This window comes from Elephantulus edwardii, unplaced genomic scaffold (genome assembly GCF_000299155.1).
Source record: "Elephantulus edwardii isolate Elephantulus edwardi_28Jun2011 unplaced genomic scaffold, EleEdw1.0 scaffold00025, whole genome shotgun sequence".
NCBI lineage: Eukaryota > Metazoa > Chordata > Mammalia > Macroscelidea > Macroscelididae > Elephantulus > Elephantulus edwardii.
In genome coordinates, this window is record NW_006399775.1 from 17,615,861 (window position 1) to 17,637,491 (window position 21,631).

Below are 21,631 nucleotides of genomic sequence, written 5' to 3' on the forward strand. Positions count from 1 at the left end.
AAAAAAAAAAGAAAAAGACAGACACTTCAAAAAAGAAATGGTAAATGGAGAAAAATGACGAATTTTACTCAAGACACAAACAAATGGAAATTATCAGAGGAAGAGAAAAGATAAAGGTGAAATACCTTAAAAAAATCCAGTATCTAAAAAAAGAGAGAGAGAGAGATCCAGGATCTATATACTGAACGTTCCCAGATGAAAGACTAGAGAAGATGGAAGAAGTAACAGTCAAGTACATAAGGAAGAAAAGTACTGAGCTAAAAACAGACATATCCTAGAGAAATTTCTGAATTCTAAAAAGAAAATGCTGTGATAGCTTTAAGCCAGAAAAAAAAAATAAGTTACCCAAAAAGGAAAGAGAATTAGACTGACAAAAGACAACCTACCCGCAAGATTATATACTAAAAAATCAGCACAGCAATAAATTTACACATTTCTGAATTTCAATTTTGTATAAGAGGGAAAAAAAGGCTGTTTCAGACATGCAAAACCTCATTGAATATACTACATGTGCATTTGTTCTAGAAAAGCATTGAATAGAGAACTTGTTCCAGTCAAAAATAAATTAACTAGACATTTTAAATTTTAAAGAAATTTTAAAAGGACAACAGTGGAAAGAACAGTACCAATCAGAGTTTAATAATTTTTGTAATATAGCTGTAAAGATTTTGGGGGCATATTTTAAGAGATAATTCATAAATAAGAGGCACATTACATAATGAATTAAAACTAAAATTCACAATTATTTAAAGATTATGAGATGCTAAACTGGAAGAGATTTTCATTTGTTTCCATTACAAAGAAAGGTGATCCAACAGAGTATGGAAATTACTGAACAATATCACACTGATATCACATGCAAGCAAGATTCTGCTGAAGATTATACAAAATGACTGGAACGGCACATCAACAGGGAACTGCCAGAGTTCAGGCTGGCTTTAGAAGGGGTCATGATACTAGAGACATTGTAGCTGATGTTAGATGGATCTTAGCTGAAAGCAGGGAGTACCAGAGGAATGTTTATCTGTGTTTCACTGATTATGCAGAGGCCTTCGATTGTGTGGATCACAACCTGTAGCTGACTCTAAGAAGAATGGGAATCCCTGAACACTTGATCGTGCTAATGTGAAACCTATACTTGGACCAGGAGGCACTCATCAGAACAGAGCAAGGAAACACTGCATGGTTCAACACTGGAAAGGGTGTATGCTTTCAACCTATATGCAGAAGAGATTATCCCAGAGGCTGGGCTGTATGAGAAGTGTGGTATGAGAAGTATCAGGATTGGAGGAAGATACTTCAACAATCTGCGTTACGCAGATGACACAACCCTACTTGCTGACACTGAGGAGGACCTGAAGCACTTGCTTCAGAAGGTCAAGGATTGTAGCCTTCAATATGGACTGAGGCTCAATATCAAGAAAACAAAGATTCTCACCACTGGTCCACTTGGCAGCATTATGATGGATGGTGAAGAGATTGTTAACAGCTTTAGTTTGCTTTGCTCCACAGTAAACACTCTTGGCACCAGCAGCCAGGAAATTAAAAGATATATTGCAATGGGAAAGTCTGCTGTTAGAGACCTCTCCAAAGTACTGAAGAACGATGATGTTACTCTGGAGACTAAGGTGCGCCTGATACAAGCCATGGTCTTTGCAAACACTTGTTATGCATCAGAAAGCTGGACAATGACTAGGGAGGATAGAAGGAGAATTGATGCCTTTGAGCTGTGGTGTTGGAGAAGAGTACTGAATATAACATGGACTGCTAGGAGAACAAACAGATTCATCGTGGAGGGGGTGAAACAGGCTGCTCCTTGAAGTCAAGGAGTCTAAAGCTTCATCTGACAGTCTTTGGACAGTTGCAAGGAGAGACTAGTCCTTGGAGAAGGATGTCATGCTTGGGAGGGTGGAAGGACAGCACAGAAGCGGAAGATCCTCTATGAGGTGGATTGATTCAGTGACTGGGGTAGTTAGCGTAGGTGTGTCGGAGACAGTGAGACTGGCACAGGATAGAGCAGGGTTTAGGGCTGTTGTACATAAGGTCCCTATGAGTCACAGGTGACTCGATAGCACATAACAACAACAACAACATATGACTCTAGCATCATTATGGATGGTGAAGAGATTGAGATTGATAAGAGTTTTAGTTTGCTCGGTTTCACAACCAACACTCTTGGTACCAGCAGCCAGGAAATCAAGAGACAAATTGCATTGGGAAAGTCAGCTGTCAAGGACGTCTACAGAGTACTGAAAGAGCAATGATGTCAGACTGGAAACTAAGGTGCGCCTATTCCAGGCCATAGTCTTCGCAATTGCGTGCTATGCATCAGAGAGCTGGACAGTGACTAGAGATGATAGAAAGAGAATTGATGCTTTTGAGCTGTGGTGCAGGAGAAGAACGTTGAATATACCATGGACTACTAGGAGAACAAATAGGTTTGTCCTGGATAGGATGAAGCCAGGCTGCTCCTTGAAGTCAAGGATTCTGAAGCTTTGCCTGACATACTTTGGGCATGTTGCAGAGGGACCGGTCCTTGGAAAGGGACATCATGTTTGGGAGGGTAAAGGGACAGTGCAAGAGAGGAAGACCCTTGATGAGATGGATAGATTCAGTGATTAGGGAAGGGGGGGCACAAGTGTGTCAGAGAAAGTGATGTTGGCAGGATAGAGCCAGGTTTAGGGCTCTAGTACAAAGTCACTATGAATCACAAGCAACTTGATGGCACATAACAGTAACATTATATTAAATTAAAAATAATATTTTCATTTTTTACAATAATCTTATCTAAAGAAAGATGTCATCAGAAACCTTTGTCTTTTTGCCCACTATTACTGGCATAAAAACAGGCACTAAAGATTTGCTAAATGCATGTCTGGTTAGATTAAATCATAACCTGATTTGTCAAGTCATTATTAAAATAAGTGAAGATACTTTGTATTCAGAATATTCTTCCTGATCTAGTATTTCTAAGTGCATACTTAAGCATTTATATTTGTTCTCCTACACCACTTTTAGGAGAGCTCTGGTGGCCTAGTAGTAAGGAACTGCGCTAAAATTTCAAAGGTACACAGTTCAAGTCCAGCAGCTGCTCCATAGAAAGATATGTAAAATCTCCTTCTGCTCAATTAACTGCCACTGGAAAACCCACTGGAAGGTCAGCAATGGTTTGGTTCCAACTCAGTGGTACACAAAAACATACCACTTTTAGATTTACAAAGCTGCTGGACTCAATATTAAGTCCAGCTGTGAACTGGCAGTCTCTGACTTCAGTTCTGTATTGTATTAAATCTTTGCTATCACAAAATAGAAGATGTATTTCTATTATGGCACACTGAGACACAAAAAATACTTTCAATCATAAAATGTAATAAATAAATAAGCTGGGTAAAGGGAAAGAGAATCTAAAATTACAATGACCAGACACTGTAATTAATTATATTAATCTATTATAATTAATGTTATAAAAAAGTATATGAATGACTGAATAAAACTGTAGCTACAATGTTATAAAAAGGATGACAGGATGCAAAGTATAAAAGAAAAACTTCCTGGATGGGGAGGGGTGGGCAGGGAGAAAAATGCAACAATGAATGTATGGAAATCCAAAATCTCTGTAAATGTTTATTAAAATTAATTTAAAAAAATAAAAAAGAGAAGAAGGGGAGCTCTGGTGGCCTAGTGGCAAGAAGCTGCACTACAATCCCAGAGACTCACAGTTCAAATCCACCAGATGCTCTGCCGGGGAAGGAGGCACAGTCTCCTCCTGTACCAGTCAGATCTGATTTGATGGTACACACACACAAAAATAAAAAAATTAAAAAAAAATAAAAAAGAGAAGAAAAGTGGTATTACTGTAAAAAAAAACCCACAACACCCCAAATTTCCAATCAAACTATGGCATACCATCAAAATACCTGATTTCAGATTAAAATAATTTAAAATGTATACTTTAAAATTATTAAATATGATTCCTATTATGAGAAAGTCTAGTAACTTACCATTCTATTAAGAAGCTCTGATAGTTGTAAGGTTAGGAGTTGTACTGACAACCCAAAGATACACAATTCAAATCCACCAGCTGCTCCGTGGGAAGAAGATGGACAATCTCTTCCCATGCAATTTACTGCCTCTGAAAACTTTCAGTAGTATGTAACAACAACAATATATTTTGTATGTATTAATGTTTTTTACTTTTATTATCCCATTTCACAGAAAATCCCTAAAACTGTTATCATTATCCTCATTTTACAGACTGGGAAATAAGGCACAGAGCAGTTAAAAAACCTGTCCAAAATCAAACTACTAATATATTGAGAAATAAAGATTTGAACAAAGTAGTCTGACTCCACAGTACTTTCTCTAAATTATGAGATAAAACATGCTAGTCTTTCAGAAGGAAAAGTACTTCCTGGCACTAAATTCTTCCATCATATTGTAGGCAATGGCGACTCACGGGAAGTTTTTTATCACACGAAAGGTCTATGGTTTTGGCAGCACATGATGAGATTCATAGGGATCTAATTTGATTCAATAACAGAACTTGCATATCTGAAACAGGAATTGCTGCAAATCCCTTAGCTCATCTTTACTAATATTGTTTCATTCATCATTGCCCTAGGTGAGCTCTGGGAGTGTTTTTGGAAATATTTTCCAAAGGACCAGGCATCCCGGGCAGCTTCACACCTTACCCTCGAGTAGTTCGTGCTGTTACTATCAATTGCAGGGCTTTGGCCTGCAGCCTCATGTGATGTATAATCACCACCTGTTTATTCTCCACACCACTGTACATAAACTCCATTTTGTAGGTCTCTTCCATGATCTAAAAGGAAAAAGTAAATAACCATTAGAAAAAATCCCAATAGTCTTACTTGCAGGTAATACAGAATTTTGTTAAAATACCTTCAATGCAAAATTCTGAGCTTTTAAAAAATCTCTATGCTTTTATGAATGAGTCTATCCTTTATGTGTTGGGGGGAGAAATTAGTATACTATGCCTTTTGAAAAGAGAACTTATTTTTAAGTTTAACTTTTCCTTCCTTTATCTGGCCACCCTCCTTGGTACACATTATTATCCTCCACGTCTTTAGTTGCCCATTTGTTGGCAGATGCCTCAGCTTTCTCATCTTCACAGCCATCCTCTTCTTCATCACCACTTTCTTCCATCTCCTCCTCATCTTTTTCCTCTACCTCACTGTCAGTCTCCTCTTCCCCATTTTCCTTGTTAATGTTCCAGTTTCAGGAGCATCTTTTCTATTCTGTCTCCTTCACAACCTCTTTCTCCTTAAAGTCTTTGGTAGTGATCTTGAAGCTAGTGTCTTTAACCAAGTCTGACAAGGTGGGGCACAACTGGATCAGAAGCAGTGGATTACAAAGAAAGTGTTAGTTTGGAGACTGGTGAGAAAGCGGCCAGAGTCCGAGGTGGCAGAGGAGGATGTGAGCAGTAGATAAGGCTTTGGCAAACAGGAGGTGGACCTAGGAACAATACAGAAACAGCGTTTCAGAGGAGCCAGTGAGGCTCTTCCGTTTTCTTTTCATGCTTCCTGTGTCATCCAATATTGTGTTTACAGACTTCTTCAATATCCTAACTGAAAGCCTGGATTTGTCCTTCAGTTCTTTCAGCCCAAGAAATGCCAAATGTACTTCCTTTTGTTCAGGTCTTTGCACATTACTTGGTCTTCTCTGGCCACCCTCTGAAATCTTCTATTCAGTATTTTACTTCATCATTTTCCTCATTCTCTTTAGACACTGTATTCACAAACAAGTTTCATATTACTATCAATACAGAGGTACTGAAGGCATTATTTTTGTGAATAAGCAGCAGACAAGGATGCTCTTTATCACCACTCCTATCCAATATCGCATTGGAAGGCCTGTTGTTGTTATGTGTCAAAGTCACCTGCAATTCATAGCATCCCTATGTATATTAGCTCTGAACCCTACCCTATACTGACCTAAGTTTACCATTTCAGGCACACCTAATCCCATTTCCTCAGTCACTGAGCCAATCCATCTCATTCTGGGTCTTCCTTTCCTGTGCTGTCCCTCACCTTTCCAAGCATGATGTTCCTCTCCAAGGACTGGTCCCTCCTGGCCAGGTGCTCAAAGCATAAGAGATGAAGTTGCAAAACCTTTACCTCCAGGGAGCAGGCTAGACAGACCTGTTTGTTCTACTGGCAGTCCCAGGTACGTTTAACACTCTTCTCCAGCACTACAACTCAAAGGCATCAATCCTTCTCCTATAATCCTTAGTTACTGTCCAGCTCTCAGATGCATAGCAAGTAATCATGAAAACCACAGCCTGGATCAGGCTCACCTCTGTCTTTAGACTGACATCACTGCTCTTCTAGAGAGATCCCTGACAGCAGATTTTCCCAATGCAATTTATCTTTGGATTTCCTGACTGCTGCTTCCAAGAGTGTTGATTGTGGAATCAAACAAGCAGAAGTTATCAACAATTTCAACTGGTTTCTCCATCCATCATGAAGCTGCCAATTGGTCCACAGGTGAGAATCCTTGTTTTCTTGACACTGAGCTTCAATCCACAGTGAAGACTACAGTCCTTGATCTTCTATAGCAAATGCCTCATTTCCCCTTCAGCTTCAGAAAACAAGGTTGTGTCATCTGCATAACGCAGGTTGATGAGTCTTCCTTAAATTCTGATGCCACGCTCCTCCTCATAAAGTCCAGCCTACCAAAAGATCTGTTCTGCATATAGATTGAAAAGTTATGAAGATAGTATATATCTCTGCTTGATGCACACTATTCCTGATCCTGAACCATGCAGTGTTTCCCTGTTCTGTTATGTCTACTGCTTCCTGGTCAAAGTACAGGTTTCACATGAGCACAATCAAGTGTTCAGGGATCCCCATATTTCCTAGGTGGATAAATAAGGCAAAAAAGAAAAGGCTGCCAAATTGGCAAAGAGAAAGAAAAACTATCTCTATTTGCAGAGGATTGTTGCTGTTGTTGTTAGCTGCTGTCAAGTTGAGTACAACTCACAGCATGATCCTATGTACTGAAAGTCCCAAAGTCTCAACAAGAACATTATTGGATGTGATTAACCAATTTAGCATATTGGCAGGGTACAAGGTCAACACACAATAATCAGTCAGCTTCTTCTACAGTAACAAAGAATTCAGAAAAAGAAATCAAATAATGTCATGTACATCAGTCACTCACTTTTGCTGCTGAGCTGGAACTCATAGCTGACTCTACAGTGGGTTTTGGAGGTTGTAAACTGCACTGGGGGGACTGTCCATTTTTCTTCCACAGAACTGCCGGTAGATTGGAACTGCCACAGAGGTGTGGTCTTTAAGTTACCAGTTGAACTATGGACTAAGCCACTAGCGTTTCCCCACTTATCATAGCCATTCAAAAGGAATAAATCTTACCAGATACACAAAAGACCTATACAAAGAAAACTAAAACATGCTATTACACAGAGACCTATATAAGTGGGAGAATGTACCACACTCACGCACTGTAAACATAACATTATAAAAATGTCAACACTACTGAAAGTGATCTACAAATACAAATACAAATACAAATAAAGAGTCTATAATCTTTCTTCAAAGAGGTAGAAAAAGAAGTCACCAACTTTGTATGGAAAGTAAAGAGACAAGGAAGGCTCTACTGAAGAAGAAAAAGCAGGTCTCTAGTCCATCGGCCCAAGATGCCAAATGGAAAGGTCAAGGAGAAGAAGGTGGCCTCAGCGCCTGCCGTGGTTAAGAAGCAGAAGACCAAGAAGGTGATGAATCCCCTGTTTGAGAAAAGGCCCAAGAACTTTGGCACTGGGCAGGACATCACCTAAAAGGGATCTTACCCACTTTGTCAAATGGTCCTCTACATCTAATTGCCACGGCAAAGGGCAATCTTCTACAACCAACTTAAGGTGACTCCCACCATTAACCAGTTTACCCAGACCTAGGACTGAAACTGGCCCACAAGTACTGACCAGAGACCAAACAGGAGAACCAGCAGAGACTACTGGCCCAGGCTGAGAAGAAGGCTGCTGGCAAAGGAGATGATGCACCATGAGACGCCCCTGTCCTCTGTGCCAGAGTGAATATGGTCACCACTCTGGTAGGGAATAAGAAGGCCCAACTGGTGGTAATCATGCATGATGTGGACTCCATTGAGCTGGTGGTCTTCCTGTCACCACTGAGTTGTAAGATGGGTGTTCCCTACTGCATTATCAAGGGCAAGGCCAGCCAGGGCCACCTCGTTCATTGTAAAACTTGCACCACTGCTGTCTTTGCACAGGTGAATTTGGAAGACAAAGGGCTCCCTGACAAAGCTGGGGGCAGCCATCAGGACCAATTACAATGTCAGCTATGATGAGATCCACTGCCACTGGGGCAACGTCCTGGGGCCCAAGTTGGTGGCCAGCATCACCAAGGTGGAGAAGACCAAGGACAAAGAACTTGCCACAAAACTGGGCTGATGTACAAACTGACTTTTCTGTACAGAACAGTCAACTTATCCTTAAAAAAAAAAAAAGTAGTAAAAGTAGAAAACCTAAAAAAAAAGAAAAGAAAAAAAAGAAAGCCTCTTACTTCCTAATTTTAAAACTTTCTACAAAGTTATAGCAATCAAAACACAGATACATAGATCAATGGAATATAACTGAGAGTTCAAAAAAAAAAATCCTTCTGCTTCAACTTGAACATGAGCATTCACAGTCTGTTCTGAAGTCAGTCCTTGGTTGTGTTCTGACTGATGAATCTTCTCAATCATGCTTTTCCATCATCATTTTTCACCATGACGCTGGTCTGATTCCTATGTATTCCATCTAGCAAAGTTCATGTGCATAGCTGTCATTTATGTTGTCGAGAAATGGTTATTTCTAGTTAGTAAGTTTTGGTCTTACAAAACTCTTATGTTAGGATCTGTAGCATTCTCTCTATCAAAAGGGTCATATTTCCAGCTATTAATTCTACATTTCCTACTTTTGCTTTGCTATTACTCATTATATCAGTGCAGCTTGATTACATGTTTTATCAATAGCAGGTTACAGAATGTGATTTAAAAAAAGTCTTCAATATTTTTCACCTCCAGCATTGTTGGTTGTATAAATCTGTGTAATATTCCTATTACCCATCTTCTTTGTAGGCAAATAGATATTATCACAGACAGGGTTATACTTTAGGATAGATCTTGAAATACTTTTACTAATGAATGTGACACCATCTCTCTTTAATTTATGTTATTCCAGCATAGCAGACCATGTGATTGTCTAATTTAGATGAGATCAGGTGCACTCAGGGTGGTATAGCTATAGGCTAACTGTGCAATTAAAAATAACCCGTATCAGCCCATTTCAGTTCACTACTGACGGCAGTCTTCAACAATTCCCTGTTGCTTTTCTTTAAAAATTCCAATTTTCCTCAATTCATACTAAGTGCATTCCATATGCCAATCACTAATTAAGTCTTCATGTGTTTCTTCTCCTTTTGAGTCATGCCATATCAGCAAATGAAAGTCCTGAAAGCTTTATACTACTTATGTCATTAAGGCCAACTCTACTTTGAGGAAGGGAGCTCTGGTGGACTAGGGGCAAGGAGCTGCACTGCCTTCCAAAAGCACACAGTTTGAACCTAGCAGTTGCCTCTATGGTAGAAAGATGGGCAATCTCCTTCTTTACTATTTACTACTTCTGAATATCCACTGGGAGATCACCTATGGGTTTAGTTGATAATACACAACAACTATTTTATTTGGAGGGGGCAGGTCTTCCTCAGCCTTTCAATTGGAGGGCTTCATATTCTGGCATTGTATCAGACAATGTTCTGCTGCTGTTTACAAGGTTTTAACTGGCTTCCCCCCACCCCTTTTCTTTACACAAGTACATTGCAAAGTCAACTTCCTCAGTTTTAGTCTGGAAGCTCCTCTAAATCTTGCCCACATGGTGGACCATAGTGCTATTACAAATACTAATGGCATAGTTTCTAATATCACAATGTGTGAGCCACCACAGTACGAGAACTAACAGGCAAGGAGAAACACCAAGACTTTTAAACACCCAAGAAATAATGTAAATATAAACAATTAAACATAAATAACAAAACAAAAACAGCTAGAAATATAAACAATCTCAAAATTAGTTCAGGTAAATATTAAGATTAAAATTAATGAGATTATTTATTAGGTATCAATATATTTAGAATATAGACTAATAACATTTCAGAAGGAAACAAAAATTTTAAAATTCATCTAATTGAATCCCCACATTCTGGAGGAGAAATATCAATCCAGACAGGTTAACTAACATGTTCAATATCACCACCAAATTAGAGGCAGAACAGGGACTAGAATTTAGATTCCCTGAAGTCAGACTGTGTTCCTCAGGGTGTGACACTCCTCATATTGATAACTTCTGTCATGGGATATAATTAGGGAGGCCATAGCAGGGCAGGGTCACAGAGCCATATGAAGAACTCTGGCTCTGACTTGGAATAGGCAATCTCCAGATACAGAGATCTGAGAAGAAGGTCACAATAATTTTACCTGTTTTGCTGCTGCTGAGGCCAGATCACTCTGCTTCAAATACAAAGGGGCAGCCACATTCCATAGCTTTTCCTGCAAAGCCTAGAGACACAAGTCAAGAGAGAACAGAGCACAGAAGTCACCAACACAGAAACATCATTTGAGATTTGCACTTTTGTTTGGTTTTGGAAATCTATAGGATCAGGACGTCTTTCATCAAATTTTAAGCCAATATACCTACTGCAATAAATTTGCCTATTACAGAAAAAGGGACTGTCAACTCTGATTCCTGATATAAATGTCCTATGACCCACACCAGTGCATGATCCATGAGCCTCACAAGAATGTCCAATGATGCCAGCTTCCTGATCTTTGACCATTTCTTGTTTTCAGTGACATCAAACTACCGATAGCCTTCTCGGCCTTTCTTTCTCAATCACGGTTGTTCAGTTTGTTTGGGTTTTTTTTGGCCCATATTTGTAAAATGGATAGTCTCATAATCTTACTAACATTCCCAAACTAGAAGTCAGCAAAGCTTCTTAGACTTTGCCTTCTCTCAATCCCTCTATATTTAAAACTATCACTAAGAGCCACGGGTTTGCTTTCCATCTTTGTTCTCTCCTAGTAATCTGCATGGCCTCCTCATTTCTCTATACTTTTATTACAGATCCTTATTTTCTAGGTCCTTCTTAATTAAGGTGTAATCTTCTAACATTACACAAACCCTAGACTGGTATTGTCAAATTAAAATAAAATGTAAATCATGTATGTTATTTTTCCATTTCTAGTACACATATTCAAAAAGGTTAAAAGAAATCCCTCCATGTAATAACTGCGTATCTACATACCCAAAGACAAAACTGTTAAGATACATAAGTCACACATTAACAGATTTCCTACTAGAAAAGAACTCAACAAAGATGCAGAAAAGTGACACAATATAATGAATTAACTGGGTCTCATTTCAATAGACATACATTCAACATTCCACCCACTAACAGCATAATGTACATTCTTCTCCAGTGCTCATGGAACACTCACCATGACAGCAAGCCTCAATACAAAAACAGAGAAGTGCTGTTAAACATCAGAACAACGCTGTAAAGTGAAAAATAAAGAGCAGGGAACTCAAGGGATGGAAGTCAAGTACATGGAAACGATATAATACCTTGTTTGAACACTCCTGGATAAGAAAAGAAATTTTAAAATGTCTTGAAAAACATGAAAATGAAAACTCAGTATGTGAACACATTTTGGACACAGCAAAAGTAGCACTCAAGAGGTCAATTTATAGCTATAAACACACACATTAAAAAAATAACAAAGAGCCAAAAGCAACCTTAACCCAATAACTTCTACAATTAGAAAACAAACAGTAAGAAAAGTTTGTAGTTTCCAAAAGAAAATAAGTAGTAAAGGAGAGAGCAGAAATGACATCAAGATCAACTAAACAAAATCTCTGTAAATGTTTATGAAAATTAATAAAATATAATTATAGAAATAAAAAAGATCAACTAGAATAATATAGTTCACAAAAATAACATTCTAAAAAAATTTTTTTTCTACATTCTCCTCTATTTCTACTCTGGTAAGTAGTGACTAGGGTTTTAAAGAAGCCATTTAAGGTACAAACATTGATCTCACCCTGTTGGGAACAGTGTAGAATGAAGAAAACAAAGAATGCACAATTACTCTAAAGGGATAAACATCAACCTCCACTCTCCTGAGACCAGAACTGGATACGGTTTCACTTTTCCTAAAGACAGCTCTAAAAGGTATCACAGTAGAGGATCCTGAACAGGATTGGAGAAAAATGGGGAATAAATTCAAAATCATAAAACTAACACGATTTGCTTCCTGGTTTAACAGGGATTGGTCCCCAAGACTATGGCCCTTAGTAATCCTGTGAGCCTGGAACTAAACTCAACCCTTATTAATCAGCTTTCAGCTAAACAATAAACATGCTTTAATATGAATATTAGGCAGGTACTAACTCCTCTGATCAATCAATAACACAAAACTCAAAAGGGAAGATTTTCCTAGGGAGACAACTGAGAAGTCAGGAAGAGATAAACAGAAGGATGAATGGAAACTTCTAAGGAGAAAGTGCAAAGAGCGCTCCTAAAATGTGGGGATTGTAATTAATGTCAGAAAACATGTGACTGATTTAAAGGAAAGTCAATTTTTTGGTAAACTTTCATTCAAAATACAATAAAAAGTGTTTTGAAAAATCAGATGTTATCTGATGATTATAGATTTAGACTATAAGAACTTTAAAATCATCCAAATCAACTACCATTAACAGAGTTCTTGTTTTTGAATATTTACTTAATCTTTTAAATACACATGCTTTTTCTCTCCACTTTTTAAAATTTTATATTGGTTTGCATACAAAATGCATATATATTCCATATCATTTACGTATAAACGGTTTTCATATAGTTGTAGTCAGAAAGTAGAATTCTGTACTTTTTTCCTTCTAGAAATATAAATATGTTACAAGCATTTTATCATGTTATATAATAGCATCAAAGCATCATTACTGGCTACAAAATGTACTGTTGAGTAGATATGTACTAGGTAAGATCTGAGGTCCTTATCTACTTTGTCACTCCCTGAAACTGGGCAATCAAAATAGAACTCTTATTTTTAAGTATCATTGCTTCTCTTTTTCTCACCAATCTCTTGCTACTGCCAAAAAACAGATTCTTTTCTAAGGCCTTCTTAGATTCTAATATGGAAAATAGCGAGCCAAGAAAGAAGGTAAGAAACCAATTTGGGCATGGCACTTATGATGTACAAAGGACTTTCACACATGCTGTTACTTACCTATTCTTAACTATCTGCAAGGGGAAGAGTTATTATTAGCAATGTTTCATAGAGAGTTGGAAAAGTCATACAACTCTTCAAAGAGAAAGAGTGACCGTTTTGGGGGGGGGTGCTTATGTAGACAGCTGTGTATGAACAAACACAATCTAACAAAGGCTTAAGTCTTACACAACCCTCATTTTTCCCCCTCTACAGTGTATTCATGCTTGTGTACATACACATACCTGTACAACTCTTTAGGGCGACAGTTAACATAAGCTCACACATCTTACAAAGAAAATAATTTCTGACTAACCAACTTATTTTTCAAACAACAGTAATAATTTTTAAGACTAACATTTGGGATTAAAACTAAGATAATTGATTTATCAAGTTAGAAGGACTGTCTGAAATCCTTAGTCTATCTGTTTGGCAGAAAACTACCACAAAAGCCTAAATATAGTAAACCAGTTAAGCTGGTTTTTAACTCAGCAAACTGAACTAATTTCTAGGATAGCAATTTTGTGTACATAATTATCTGATCACTTATGTCTGAAATGTAAGTTATCCCTTTAAGAAGTGAAATTAATCTTCTGACTTTGATAAAGTGAAGTAAGCGTTTAAGAAAATAATTTAGAAATTCACACAACTCTTTTATTAATAAAGAAATAAAACTACAATTTTTGAGACTGTAGGAAATTACATAGTCATTTTAATTACAGTTTCAAAAATTGTAGAAGTTTTTTCTTAAACGATTACTTCACTTTATCAAAGTCAGATTAATTTCATTTCTTAATGGGATAACTTACATTTCAGACATAAGTGATTAGATAATTATGTACACAAAATTGCTATACTAGAAATTATTTCAGTTTGCTGAATTTAAAAACAAACAAACAAATAAACAAACAAAAAACACCAAAACACAAACCAGTTTAACTGGTTTACTATCTTTAAGATTCTGTGGTAGTCATGAAAGATTTGACTAAAATATAAACATTTACATTTCCCTTTAATATAATAATCATTTAATTAGAGAGAAATACTTATTTTGAAGCATATCTAATTTCTCTATTGCTTATTGGTTGTACAAGACCACATTTTTTTTCTACTAAGAACTCAAGTAAAGCTAGATCCTTCATTAAAGCACATTCTTTGCATCACAGTCATAAACTGGACCATAACTAACCTTGATGAGAAGGAGCTGACACTGAAGATACGTAGCAGAGAAGTCAGCTACTCCTGCCAATTCAGACTGAAGTTCTCCAAGTCTTTGAAGATCCCTAGAGTTAAAAAAAAACCCAAACCAAACACAGAATAATGATAATATCACCAACATGATGATCAAGTCAAATGCAGTTTACCATTTTAAATCTAAAAAAGACATAACAAATATTTAAAAGACACCCAAAGCTCAAGGGATTATAATGGAACTGGTTGATTCACACTTTGACAGCAGTTTCCCTTTTGGAAAGCAGAACAGTATAATTAATGTACAATAAAGGAAATAACATAAGTGGAATATATAACGGATTATAATATATACTGTTGTATATAGACTATTAATAAAAAATATAGTGACAAATTGTTAAATTATAGTACATTCAGTTAATAAATTACTCTATTGTTGTTGTTGTTATGTGCCGTCAAGTTGCTTGTGACTCATAGTGACCCTATGTACAACAGCGCTAAACTCTGCTCTGTCCTGTGCCAACCACACTGTCTCTGACACTTCCATCCCGATTATCCCAGTCACTGAATCAATCCACCTCAATAGAGGGCCTTCCCCTCCTGCGCTGTCCCTCCACCCTCCCAAGCATGATGTCCTTCTCCAAGGACTGGTCTCTCCTCACAACATGTCCAAAGTATGTTAGGCAGAGCCTCAGAATCCTTGCCTCCAAGGAGCCACCCGATTTAACCCTCTCCAGGATGAATCTGTTTGCTTTCCTAGCAGTCCATGGTACTCTCAATACTCTTCTCCAGCACCATAGCTCAAAGGCATCAATTCTCCTTCTATCCTCCTTGGTCATTGTCCAACTCTCTGATGCATAACAAGTGATTGTGAAAATTACTCTACGCAAAAAGTATAAATTAAGGGGAAAATACAGCAAAATTGTTTTCTGGGTCAATAATATCTTCTCCTAGCTGTCTGCAGATGACACAACCCTGCTTGCTGAAACTGAGGAGGACCTGAAGCACTTGCTGCAGAGGGTCAAGGACTGTAGCCTTCAATATAGATTGAGGCTCAATGTCAAGAAGACAAAGATTCTCACCACTGGACCAACTGGCAGCATCAGGTTGGATGGTGAAGAGATTGAGATTGTTCACAGCATTCGTCTGCTTGGCTCCACAATCAACACTCTTGGCATCAGCAGCCAGGAAATTAAAAGATGTATTGCGATGGGAAAGTCTGCTGTTAGGGACCTCTCTAAAGTTCTGAAGAGCAACGGTGTCTCTCTGGAGACTAAGGTGCATCTGATACGGGCCATGGTCTTTGCAATCACTTGTTATGCATCTGAGAGTTGGACAATGACTAAGGAGGATAGAAGGAGAATTGGGAGAAGAGTATTGAGGGTACCATGGACTGCTAGGAAAACAAACAGATTCATCCTGGAGAGGGTTAAACCGGGCTGCTCCTTGGAGGCAAGGATTCTGAGGCTTTGTCTGACATACTTTAGTCATGTTGTGAGGAGAGACCGGTCCTTGGACAAGGACATCATGCTTGGGAGAGTAGAGGGCAGGCGCAGGAAGTGAAGGCCCTCTATGAGGTGGACTGATTAATTGACTGGGGTAATCGGGATGGGTGTGTTAGAGACGGTGCGATTGGCACAGGACAGAGCAGAATTTAGCGCTGTTGTACATAGGGTCGCTATGAGTCGCAAGTGACTCGATGGCACATAACAAAAACAGCTGTCTTATTTTCTAATTTTTTAATACAATGGACATATATTTTTTATGAGAAAAAAATTAAAGGTATTTTGGGAGGCATTTAGTCATTCTCCCCTTCTTCCTTACTAAATGAACCTTGATTTGGTTCAAAGGAAGGTGTCTTGGAGTCCAGTGCCAGGTAGAACTTAATTGGTCTAAGTAAATTAGTACAGGCTATCCAATGATAGTGTCAACTAAATTGGCCTGAACAATCCAAATGGGAGGACAGGACGTACATTCTATGCTTGGAATATTCACTCACTCACTCAATTTAACAAGAAAATGCTTGGTTTGAATTATTACTGGCAGCCATCCTTCAATTTTCACAGATATCAGCCTTAGGATAAATTCAAAGCTGTTGTCAAGAGAAATTCAAGACGACAAAAAGAAACAGGATATTTGATGTTATAAATGAGCTGCTTAGAACTGCATCACTCCAGATTTTTTATCATATGAGAAAATAATTAGCCCTTTTTAAGCTCTTTTTATTGCCTATACAAAGGCATTTGACTGTGTAGATCACAAAAAATTGTAGCTAACACTGGGAACAATGGGAATGCACTCATGGGAATTTTTTACCTAGAACAGGAAGCTGTTTTCCAAACAGAGCAAAGGAATACTATATGGTACAAAATCAAGAAAGGAGTGTGTCAGGGATGTATCCTTTCTCCACAGCTTTTCAATCTATATGCTTAACTGATCATTTGGGAGTCTAGATGTTATGAAGAATATGGCATCAGGACTGGAGGAAGACTCATCAATAATGTGTGTTATGCAGGTGATACAAACTTGCTCACCAAAATTGAGGTGGCCTTGAAGCATTTGCTGCAGAAAGTTAAGGACTGTTACCTTCAGTATGAACTGCATTTTCAATAATGTGTGTTATGCAGGTGATACAAACTTGCTCATCAAAATTGAAGTAGCCTTGAAGCATTTGCTGCAGAAAGTTAAGGACTGTTACCTTCAGTATGAACTGCATTTTCAATAATGTGTGTTATGCAGGTGATACAAAGTTGCTCATCAAAATTGAAGTAGCCTTGAAGCATTTGCTGCAGAAAGTTAAGGACTGTTGCCTTCAATATGAACTGCATTCTCAATATCAGGAAAATAAAGATCCTCACCACCAGGCCAATTGCAATATCATGACAGAGGAAGAAAAGATTCAGGTTCTTAATGATTTCATCTTTCTCAGATCTATAATCAACACTCTTGGCATCAGCAGTCAGGAAATCAAAAGACAAGATGCATTAGGAAAATCTACTGTTATGGACCTCTACAGAGTGTTAAAAAGCAATGATGTCAGTCTAAAGACTAAGGTACATCCTTTATGCAGGCCAACTGCTTGCTATGAATCTAACAGCTGGACAATGACTAAGGATGACAAAAGAATTGATGTCTTTGGGTTGTGAAAAGCATACTAAATATACCATACACTGCCAAGAGAACAGACAGTAGGAGAGGGTGACCCCAGGCTGCTCCTCGGAGGCAAGGATTTTGAAGCTCTGTCTTACATACTGTGGCATACTGGCACAGGGGCTAATCCTCTGGGAAGGATATTATGCTTGAAAGAATGGAGGGTGATGACATGAGGCAGAAGACCCTGGATGAGATGAACTGACACAGTGATTGTGGCAATGGAGTCAGGTATGTCAAGAGATGGTGAGGTTGGCTCAGCATAGGCAAAGTTCAGAGTCACTGTTCACAGCGTTGCTATGAGTCACAGTCGACTTGAAAGCATATAACAATAACAACAAGCTCCATTGAAATAAAGTTTCATGACATCTACAATTGAAAGGATCCAAATTATCACACACAATGAAAATCTTATGGATATTAATAGTACACTATCCTATACCACGCAGGGATGCAATTTAAGCAAAGACAACACAGAGATGGCCAACTCCACCCTCTACTAACTCCAAAAGGGGAAAATGCCTACAACAACCACCAAAAAAACTAATTCCCAGATCAGAAACAGCCTTCTACACTCCTGCATGCACCTAGCAAGTTAGAAGGCTGTTGCAGTGACCACACAGACGTGACAGAATCATATGCACAATCATATTCACAGTTATGTGATTGATCAGAGAAGTTATAATTCAGCTTATAACAAGCTGTAATTCCACTTCCCAACAAAATACAATTCCTTCATTCTAAGAGCTTCTCAAATGCAATCCCTAACAGTCTATAATTCAGGTTAACAGCAAGATCCAAACCCTGAGTTCAAACAGCTCCTCAGTTAACAGCAAGCTATGGTCCCTGGTGCAAGAATCTCTAGCCCCAAAGGATACACCTGTCCATTCTCTGCATCCTCTTCTGCTCCTGATGGTGAGAAACAACTTTCTTTTGCTGAATCTGCTCAATATAAAAGTGAGACGAACCAAGTTCTCTTGTTGTTGACTAATATGCCTTTTTTGCATGATAAACAGATGGTTCACATAGCTGTTGATGATGTTGGTGGGCCAATGTGTTTGTAGGGCAAGCAGAGATGGGACAGCTGGAACAGATTATAGACAGTGGTGCAGAGAAGCCAGTTTGTAGCAACAGATCCTCTACACTGAAAACTAGATGAGTCCCCTAGGTTTCAGGGCACTCAAAATACACTGTAGGACCAACAATGGATTCAAACATAACAATGAAAAAAAAGATGGTGGAGGACCAGGAAACATTTTGTTCTGCTGCACATGGAGTCATAGCTGTCTGTACAACTGCAATAACTAATATAGGTATTGACATGACTATACAAAACCACTAAAATATAATGAAGAAGTCACAAAATATAACATAGATGCATCTGGAGGACATAACACTAAGTGAAATAAGTCAATTACAAAAGGACATATGTTGTATAAGATTACTTTTTGTATACCCATGTTTATCATGGCTTTGTTCACAATAGCAAGGAGTTGGAAACAACCTAAGTGCCCATCAACAAACAAATGGATAGAGAAGCTGTGGTATATTCACACAATGGAATACTATGCTGCATTAAAAAACAAGGAACTCATGCAATATTATTCAAAATGGGTGACCCTGGAGGACATTATGCTGAGTGAAGTATCTCAGTCACAAAAGGACAAAAACTACATATTGCCACTGTGTAAAACAGGACTGACATTGGGGTTTGGGGGGAGACTGAGAAAGATGGAATAAATAATGTATACTGCACTGAAACAGATGAGGGAGAAAACCATTTTAAAGGGACATGTGATTAGTTATTATTGTCATGACAGGAGTCCAGAGTGAAGGCTGCATAGTGGTGTGGACTTAGGGAGAGGGACTGTATAACAATGAAAGAATTTTTTTTTTTACTTTTCAAAGAGAAGAGCGAATTGGGGGGAGAGCAGGGTGGGCAGGGTGAAAGTGCAACAATGAATGAATACAAATCCTAAAAAAAAAACCCAACTAACAAAAAACACTTAATAGGTTGAAAATGTCACCTTTTAAGTAGAACATAAATGAAATAAATAATTCCACAGAGGGTTTTCTACTATATATAAAAAAATAGTTCTATTAAAAAAAGATTACTTTTATGAAAAAACAAATGAAGATTTACACAGAATCATTCTTTGGGTGGTTCTAGGGATGGAAAAGAAGATAGAGGGGAGTAAAGATCAGTAAAAAGATAGTAACTTAACTCACAGCTGTCAAATCAGAACCAGCTCACAGTTTATGCTTCATGATTAACTAGGAAAATAGCTAGCAGGGTTGTGAAGCACATAGGAGGACACTGTACATTATACCTTCCATGGTAAACATGGTAAGTCAGGCTTTCAAGGCATATAAGAGGTTGACGGCTCCTACAGAATTGCTGGTGGACTGGAACCAACAGAGAGACATGGTCTTTGGGTTGGCAATACAACTTCCTGTGGACTAGCTCACTAGAGTTCCTTACTAGATAAAAAACACATATTAAGATGGATGACGGGAAAGGCAACATCCAGTAAGGACATGATTATTACATCACTAAACAAAAGGGAAGATAGAGAGTAATATCCAGGAGGATTAACGGATATCAGAATTACAGAAAGGAAGTGAGGGAGGAAGTGATTAAATTATGGGTACTAAAATTAATGCTCTAGAAAAAAATGTGGATAAATGATTAAATGAAAATGAATTTGCTTTGTAAACCTTCACCAAATTCAAACAGAGCAAAGGAATACTGCATTGAGTTTTTCACTCTTTTGTGGATTCTCTACTTTTCCAAGCAGGATGCCATTTTCCAAGGACTGGGACCTCCTTGGAGGTCAAACTATCAAATAAAATAGATACTAAAAACTATATACCGAATAAATGAGCCTCAGCTACCTCACCAGTCATGCCTCTCTGTCACTGTGAAAATGGGATCACTTTCATGGGACTACTTTCAAATTCAAGGAAATAACACATGCAAACCAATCAGAAGCAGGAACACATCAATGGGACATGACAGGCAGCAAGGATAGAGCCTTTCAAAACATCAAATCTGTACGTCTAGAGGTAAGCTCCATTGCTGCTGTTGCTAAATGTCACTGAGTCAACTACAACTCATAAAAACCCAATGAACAAGAGATCTGAACCCTGCCCTATCCTGTGCCCTCCTCCGCATCTCTCATATACTCTAGTCCATGTTACAGTCACAGTGGCAGCCATCCTGTTGAAGACCTTCCAATTTGCCCAGCATCATGTCTTTTACCAAGGGCTGGTGCCTCCTGAAAATATGCTTAAAGTATGTAAGCTTCATCATTCTTTCTTCCTAGGAACACTCTAGTTGCACTGCCTCCAAGACAGACTTGTTTGCTCATTTGGCAGTCCAGAGGATATTCCTCTCCAACAACACCACAATTTAATGGAAACTATTCTTCCGTCATCCTTCTTCACTGTTCAACTTTCAGTTGTGCAGGAAGCAACTGAAAACACTATGACTTGGATCAGGTGCATCTTAGTCTTTAAACTGACATCACTGCTGTATAGCATTTTGGAGAGGTCCTTGACAGCAGATTCTCCCAATGTAACATGTCTTCTGATTTCTTTTTTTTTTTTGTCTTCTGATTTCTTCATTGCTATTACCATGTTGATTTTGGCTCCAGCATAAGATTAAACATTGACTATTTCAATCTTTTCTCAGTCTGCCATGATGCTGCCTATTGGTCCTGTGGTGAGGATTTGCATTTTCTTGGTATTGAGAGATAATCCATACTAAAGGCTGTAATCTTTAATCTTCTGCAGCAAGTGCTTCAAGTCCTCTTTATTTTGGCAAACAAGGTTATATCCCTTGCATAATGCAGATTGCTGATGAGTCTTCCTCCAATATTCATGACACATTCTTCATATAGTCCAACATCTTGAATAATTTTCTCAGGAAACAAATTTAATATGCATGGAGAAAGGATAAAACCCTGCCACACACTCTTTCTACTTTTTT

General features: G+C 38.2%; 1 protein-coding gene across 1 annotated transcript in view; it reads right to left on the bottom strand.

The window, feature by feature from the left end:
- The window catches only part of INTS4 (integrator complex subunit 4), a 137,266-nt gene that overhangs the window by 13,366 nt on the left and 102,269 nt on the right, over nucleotides 1-21,631 (bottom strand). Inside the window, exons 16-18 of the mRNA XM_006882886.1 lie at nucleotides 14,489-14,582; nucleotides 10,513-10,593; nucleotides 4,692-4,822 (exon numbers count right to left, since the gene is read on the bottom strand). Of these exons, the coding sequence (XP_006882948.1) occupies nucleotides 4,692-4,822; nucleotides 10,513-10,593; nucleotides 14,489-14,582 (306 nt within the window). The remainder of the gene's footprint in view (nucleotides 1-4,691; nucleotides 4,823-10,512; nucleotides 10,594-14,488; nucleotides 14,583-21,631) is intronic.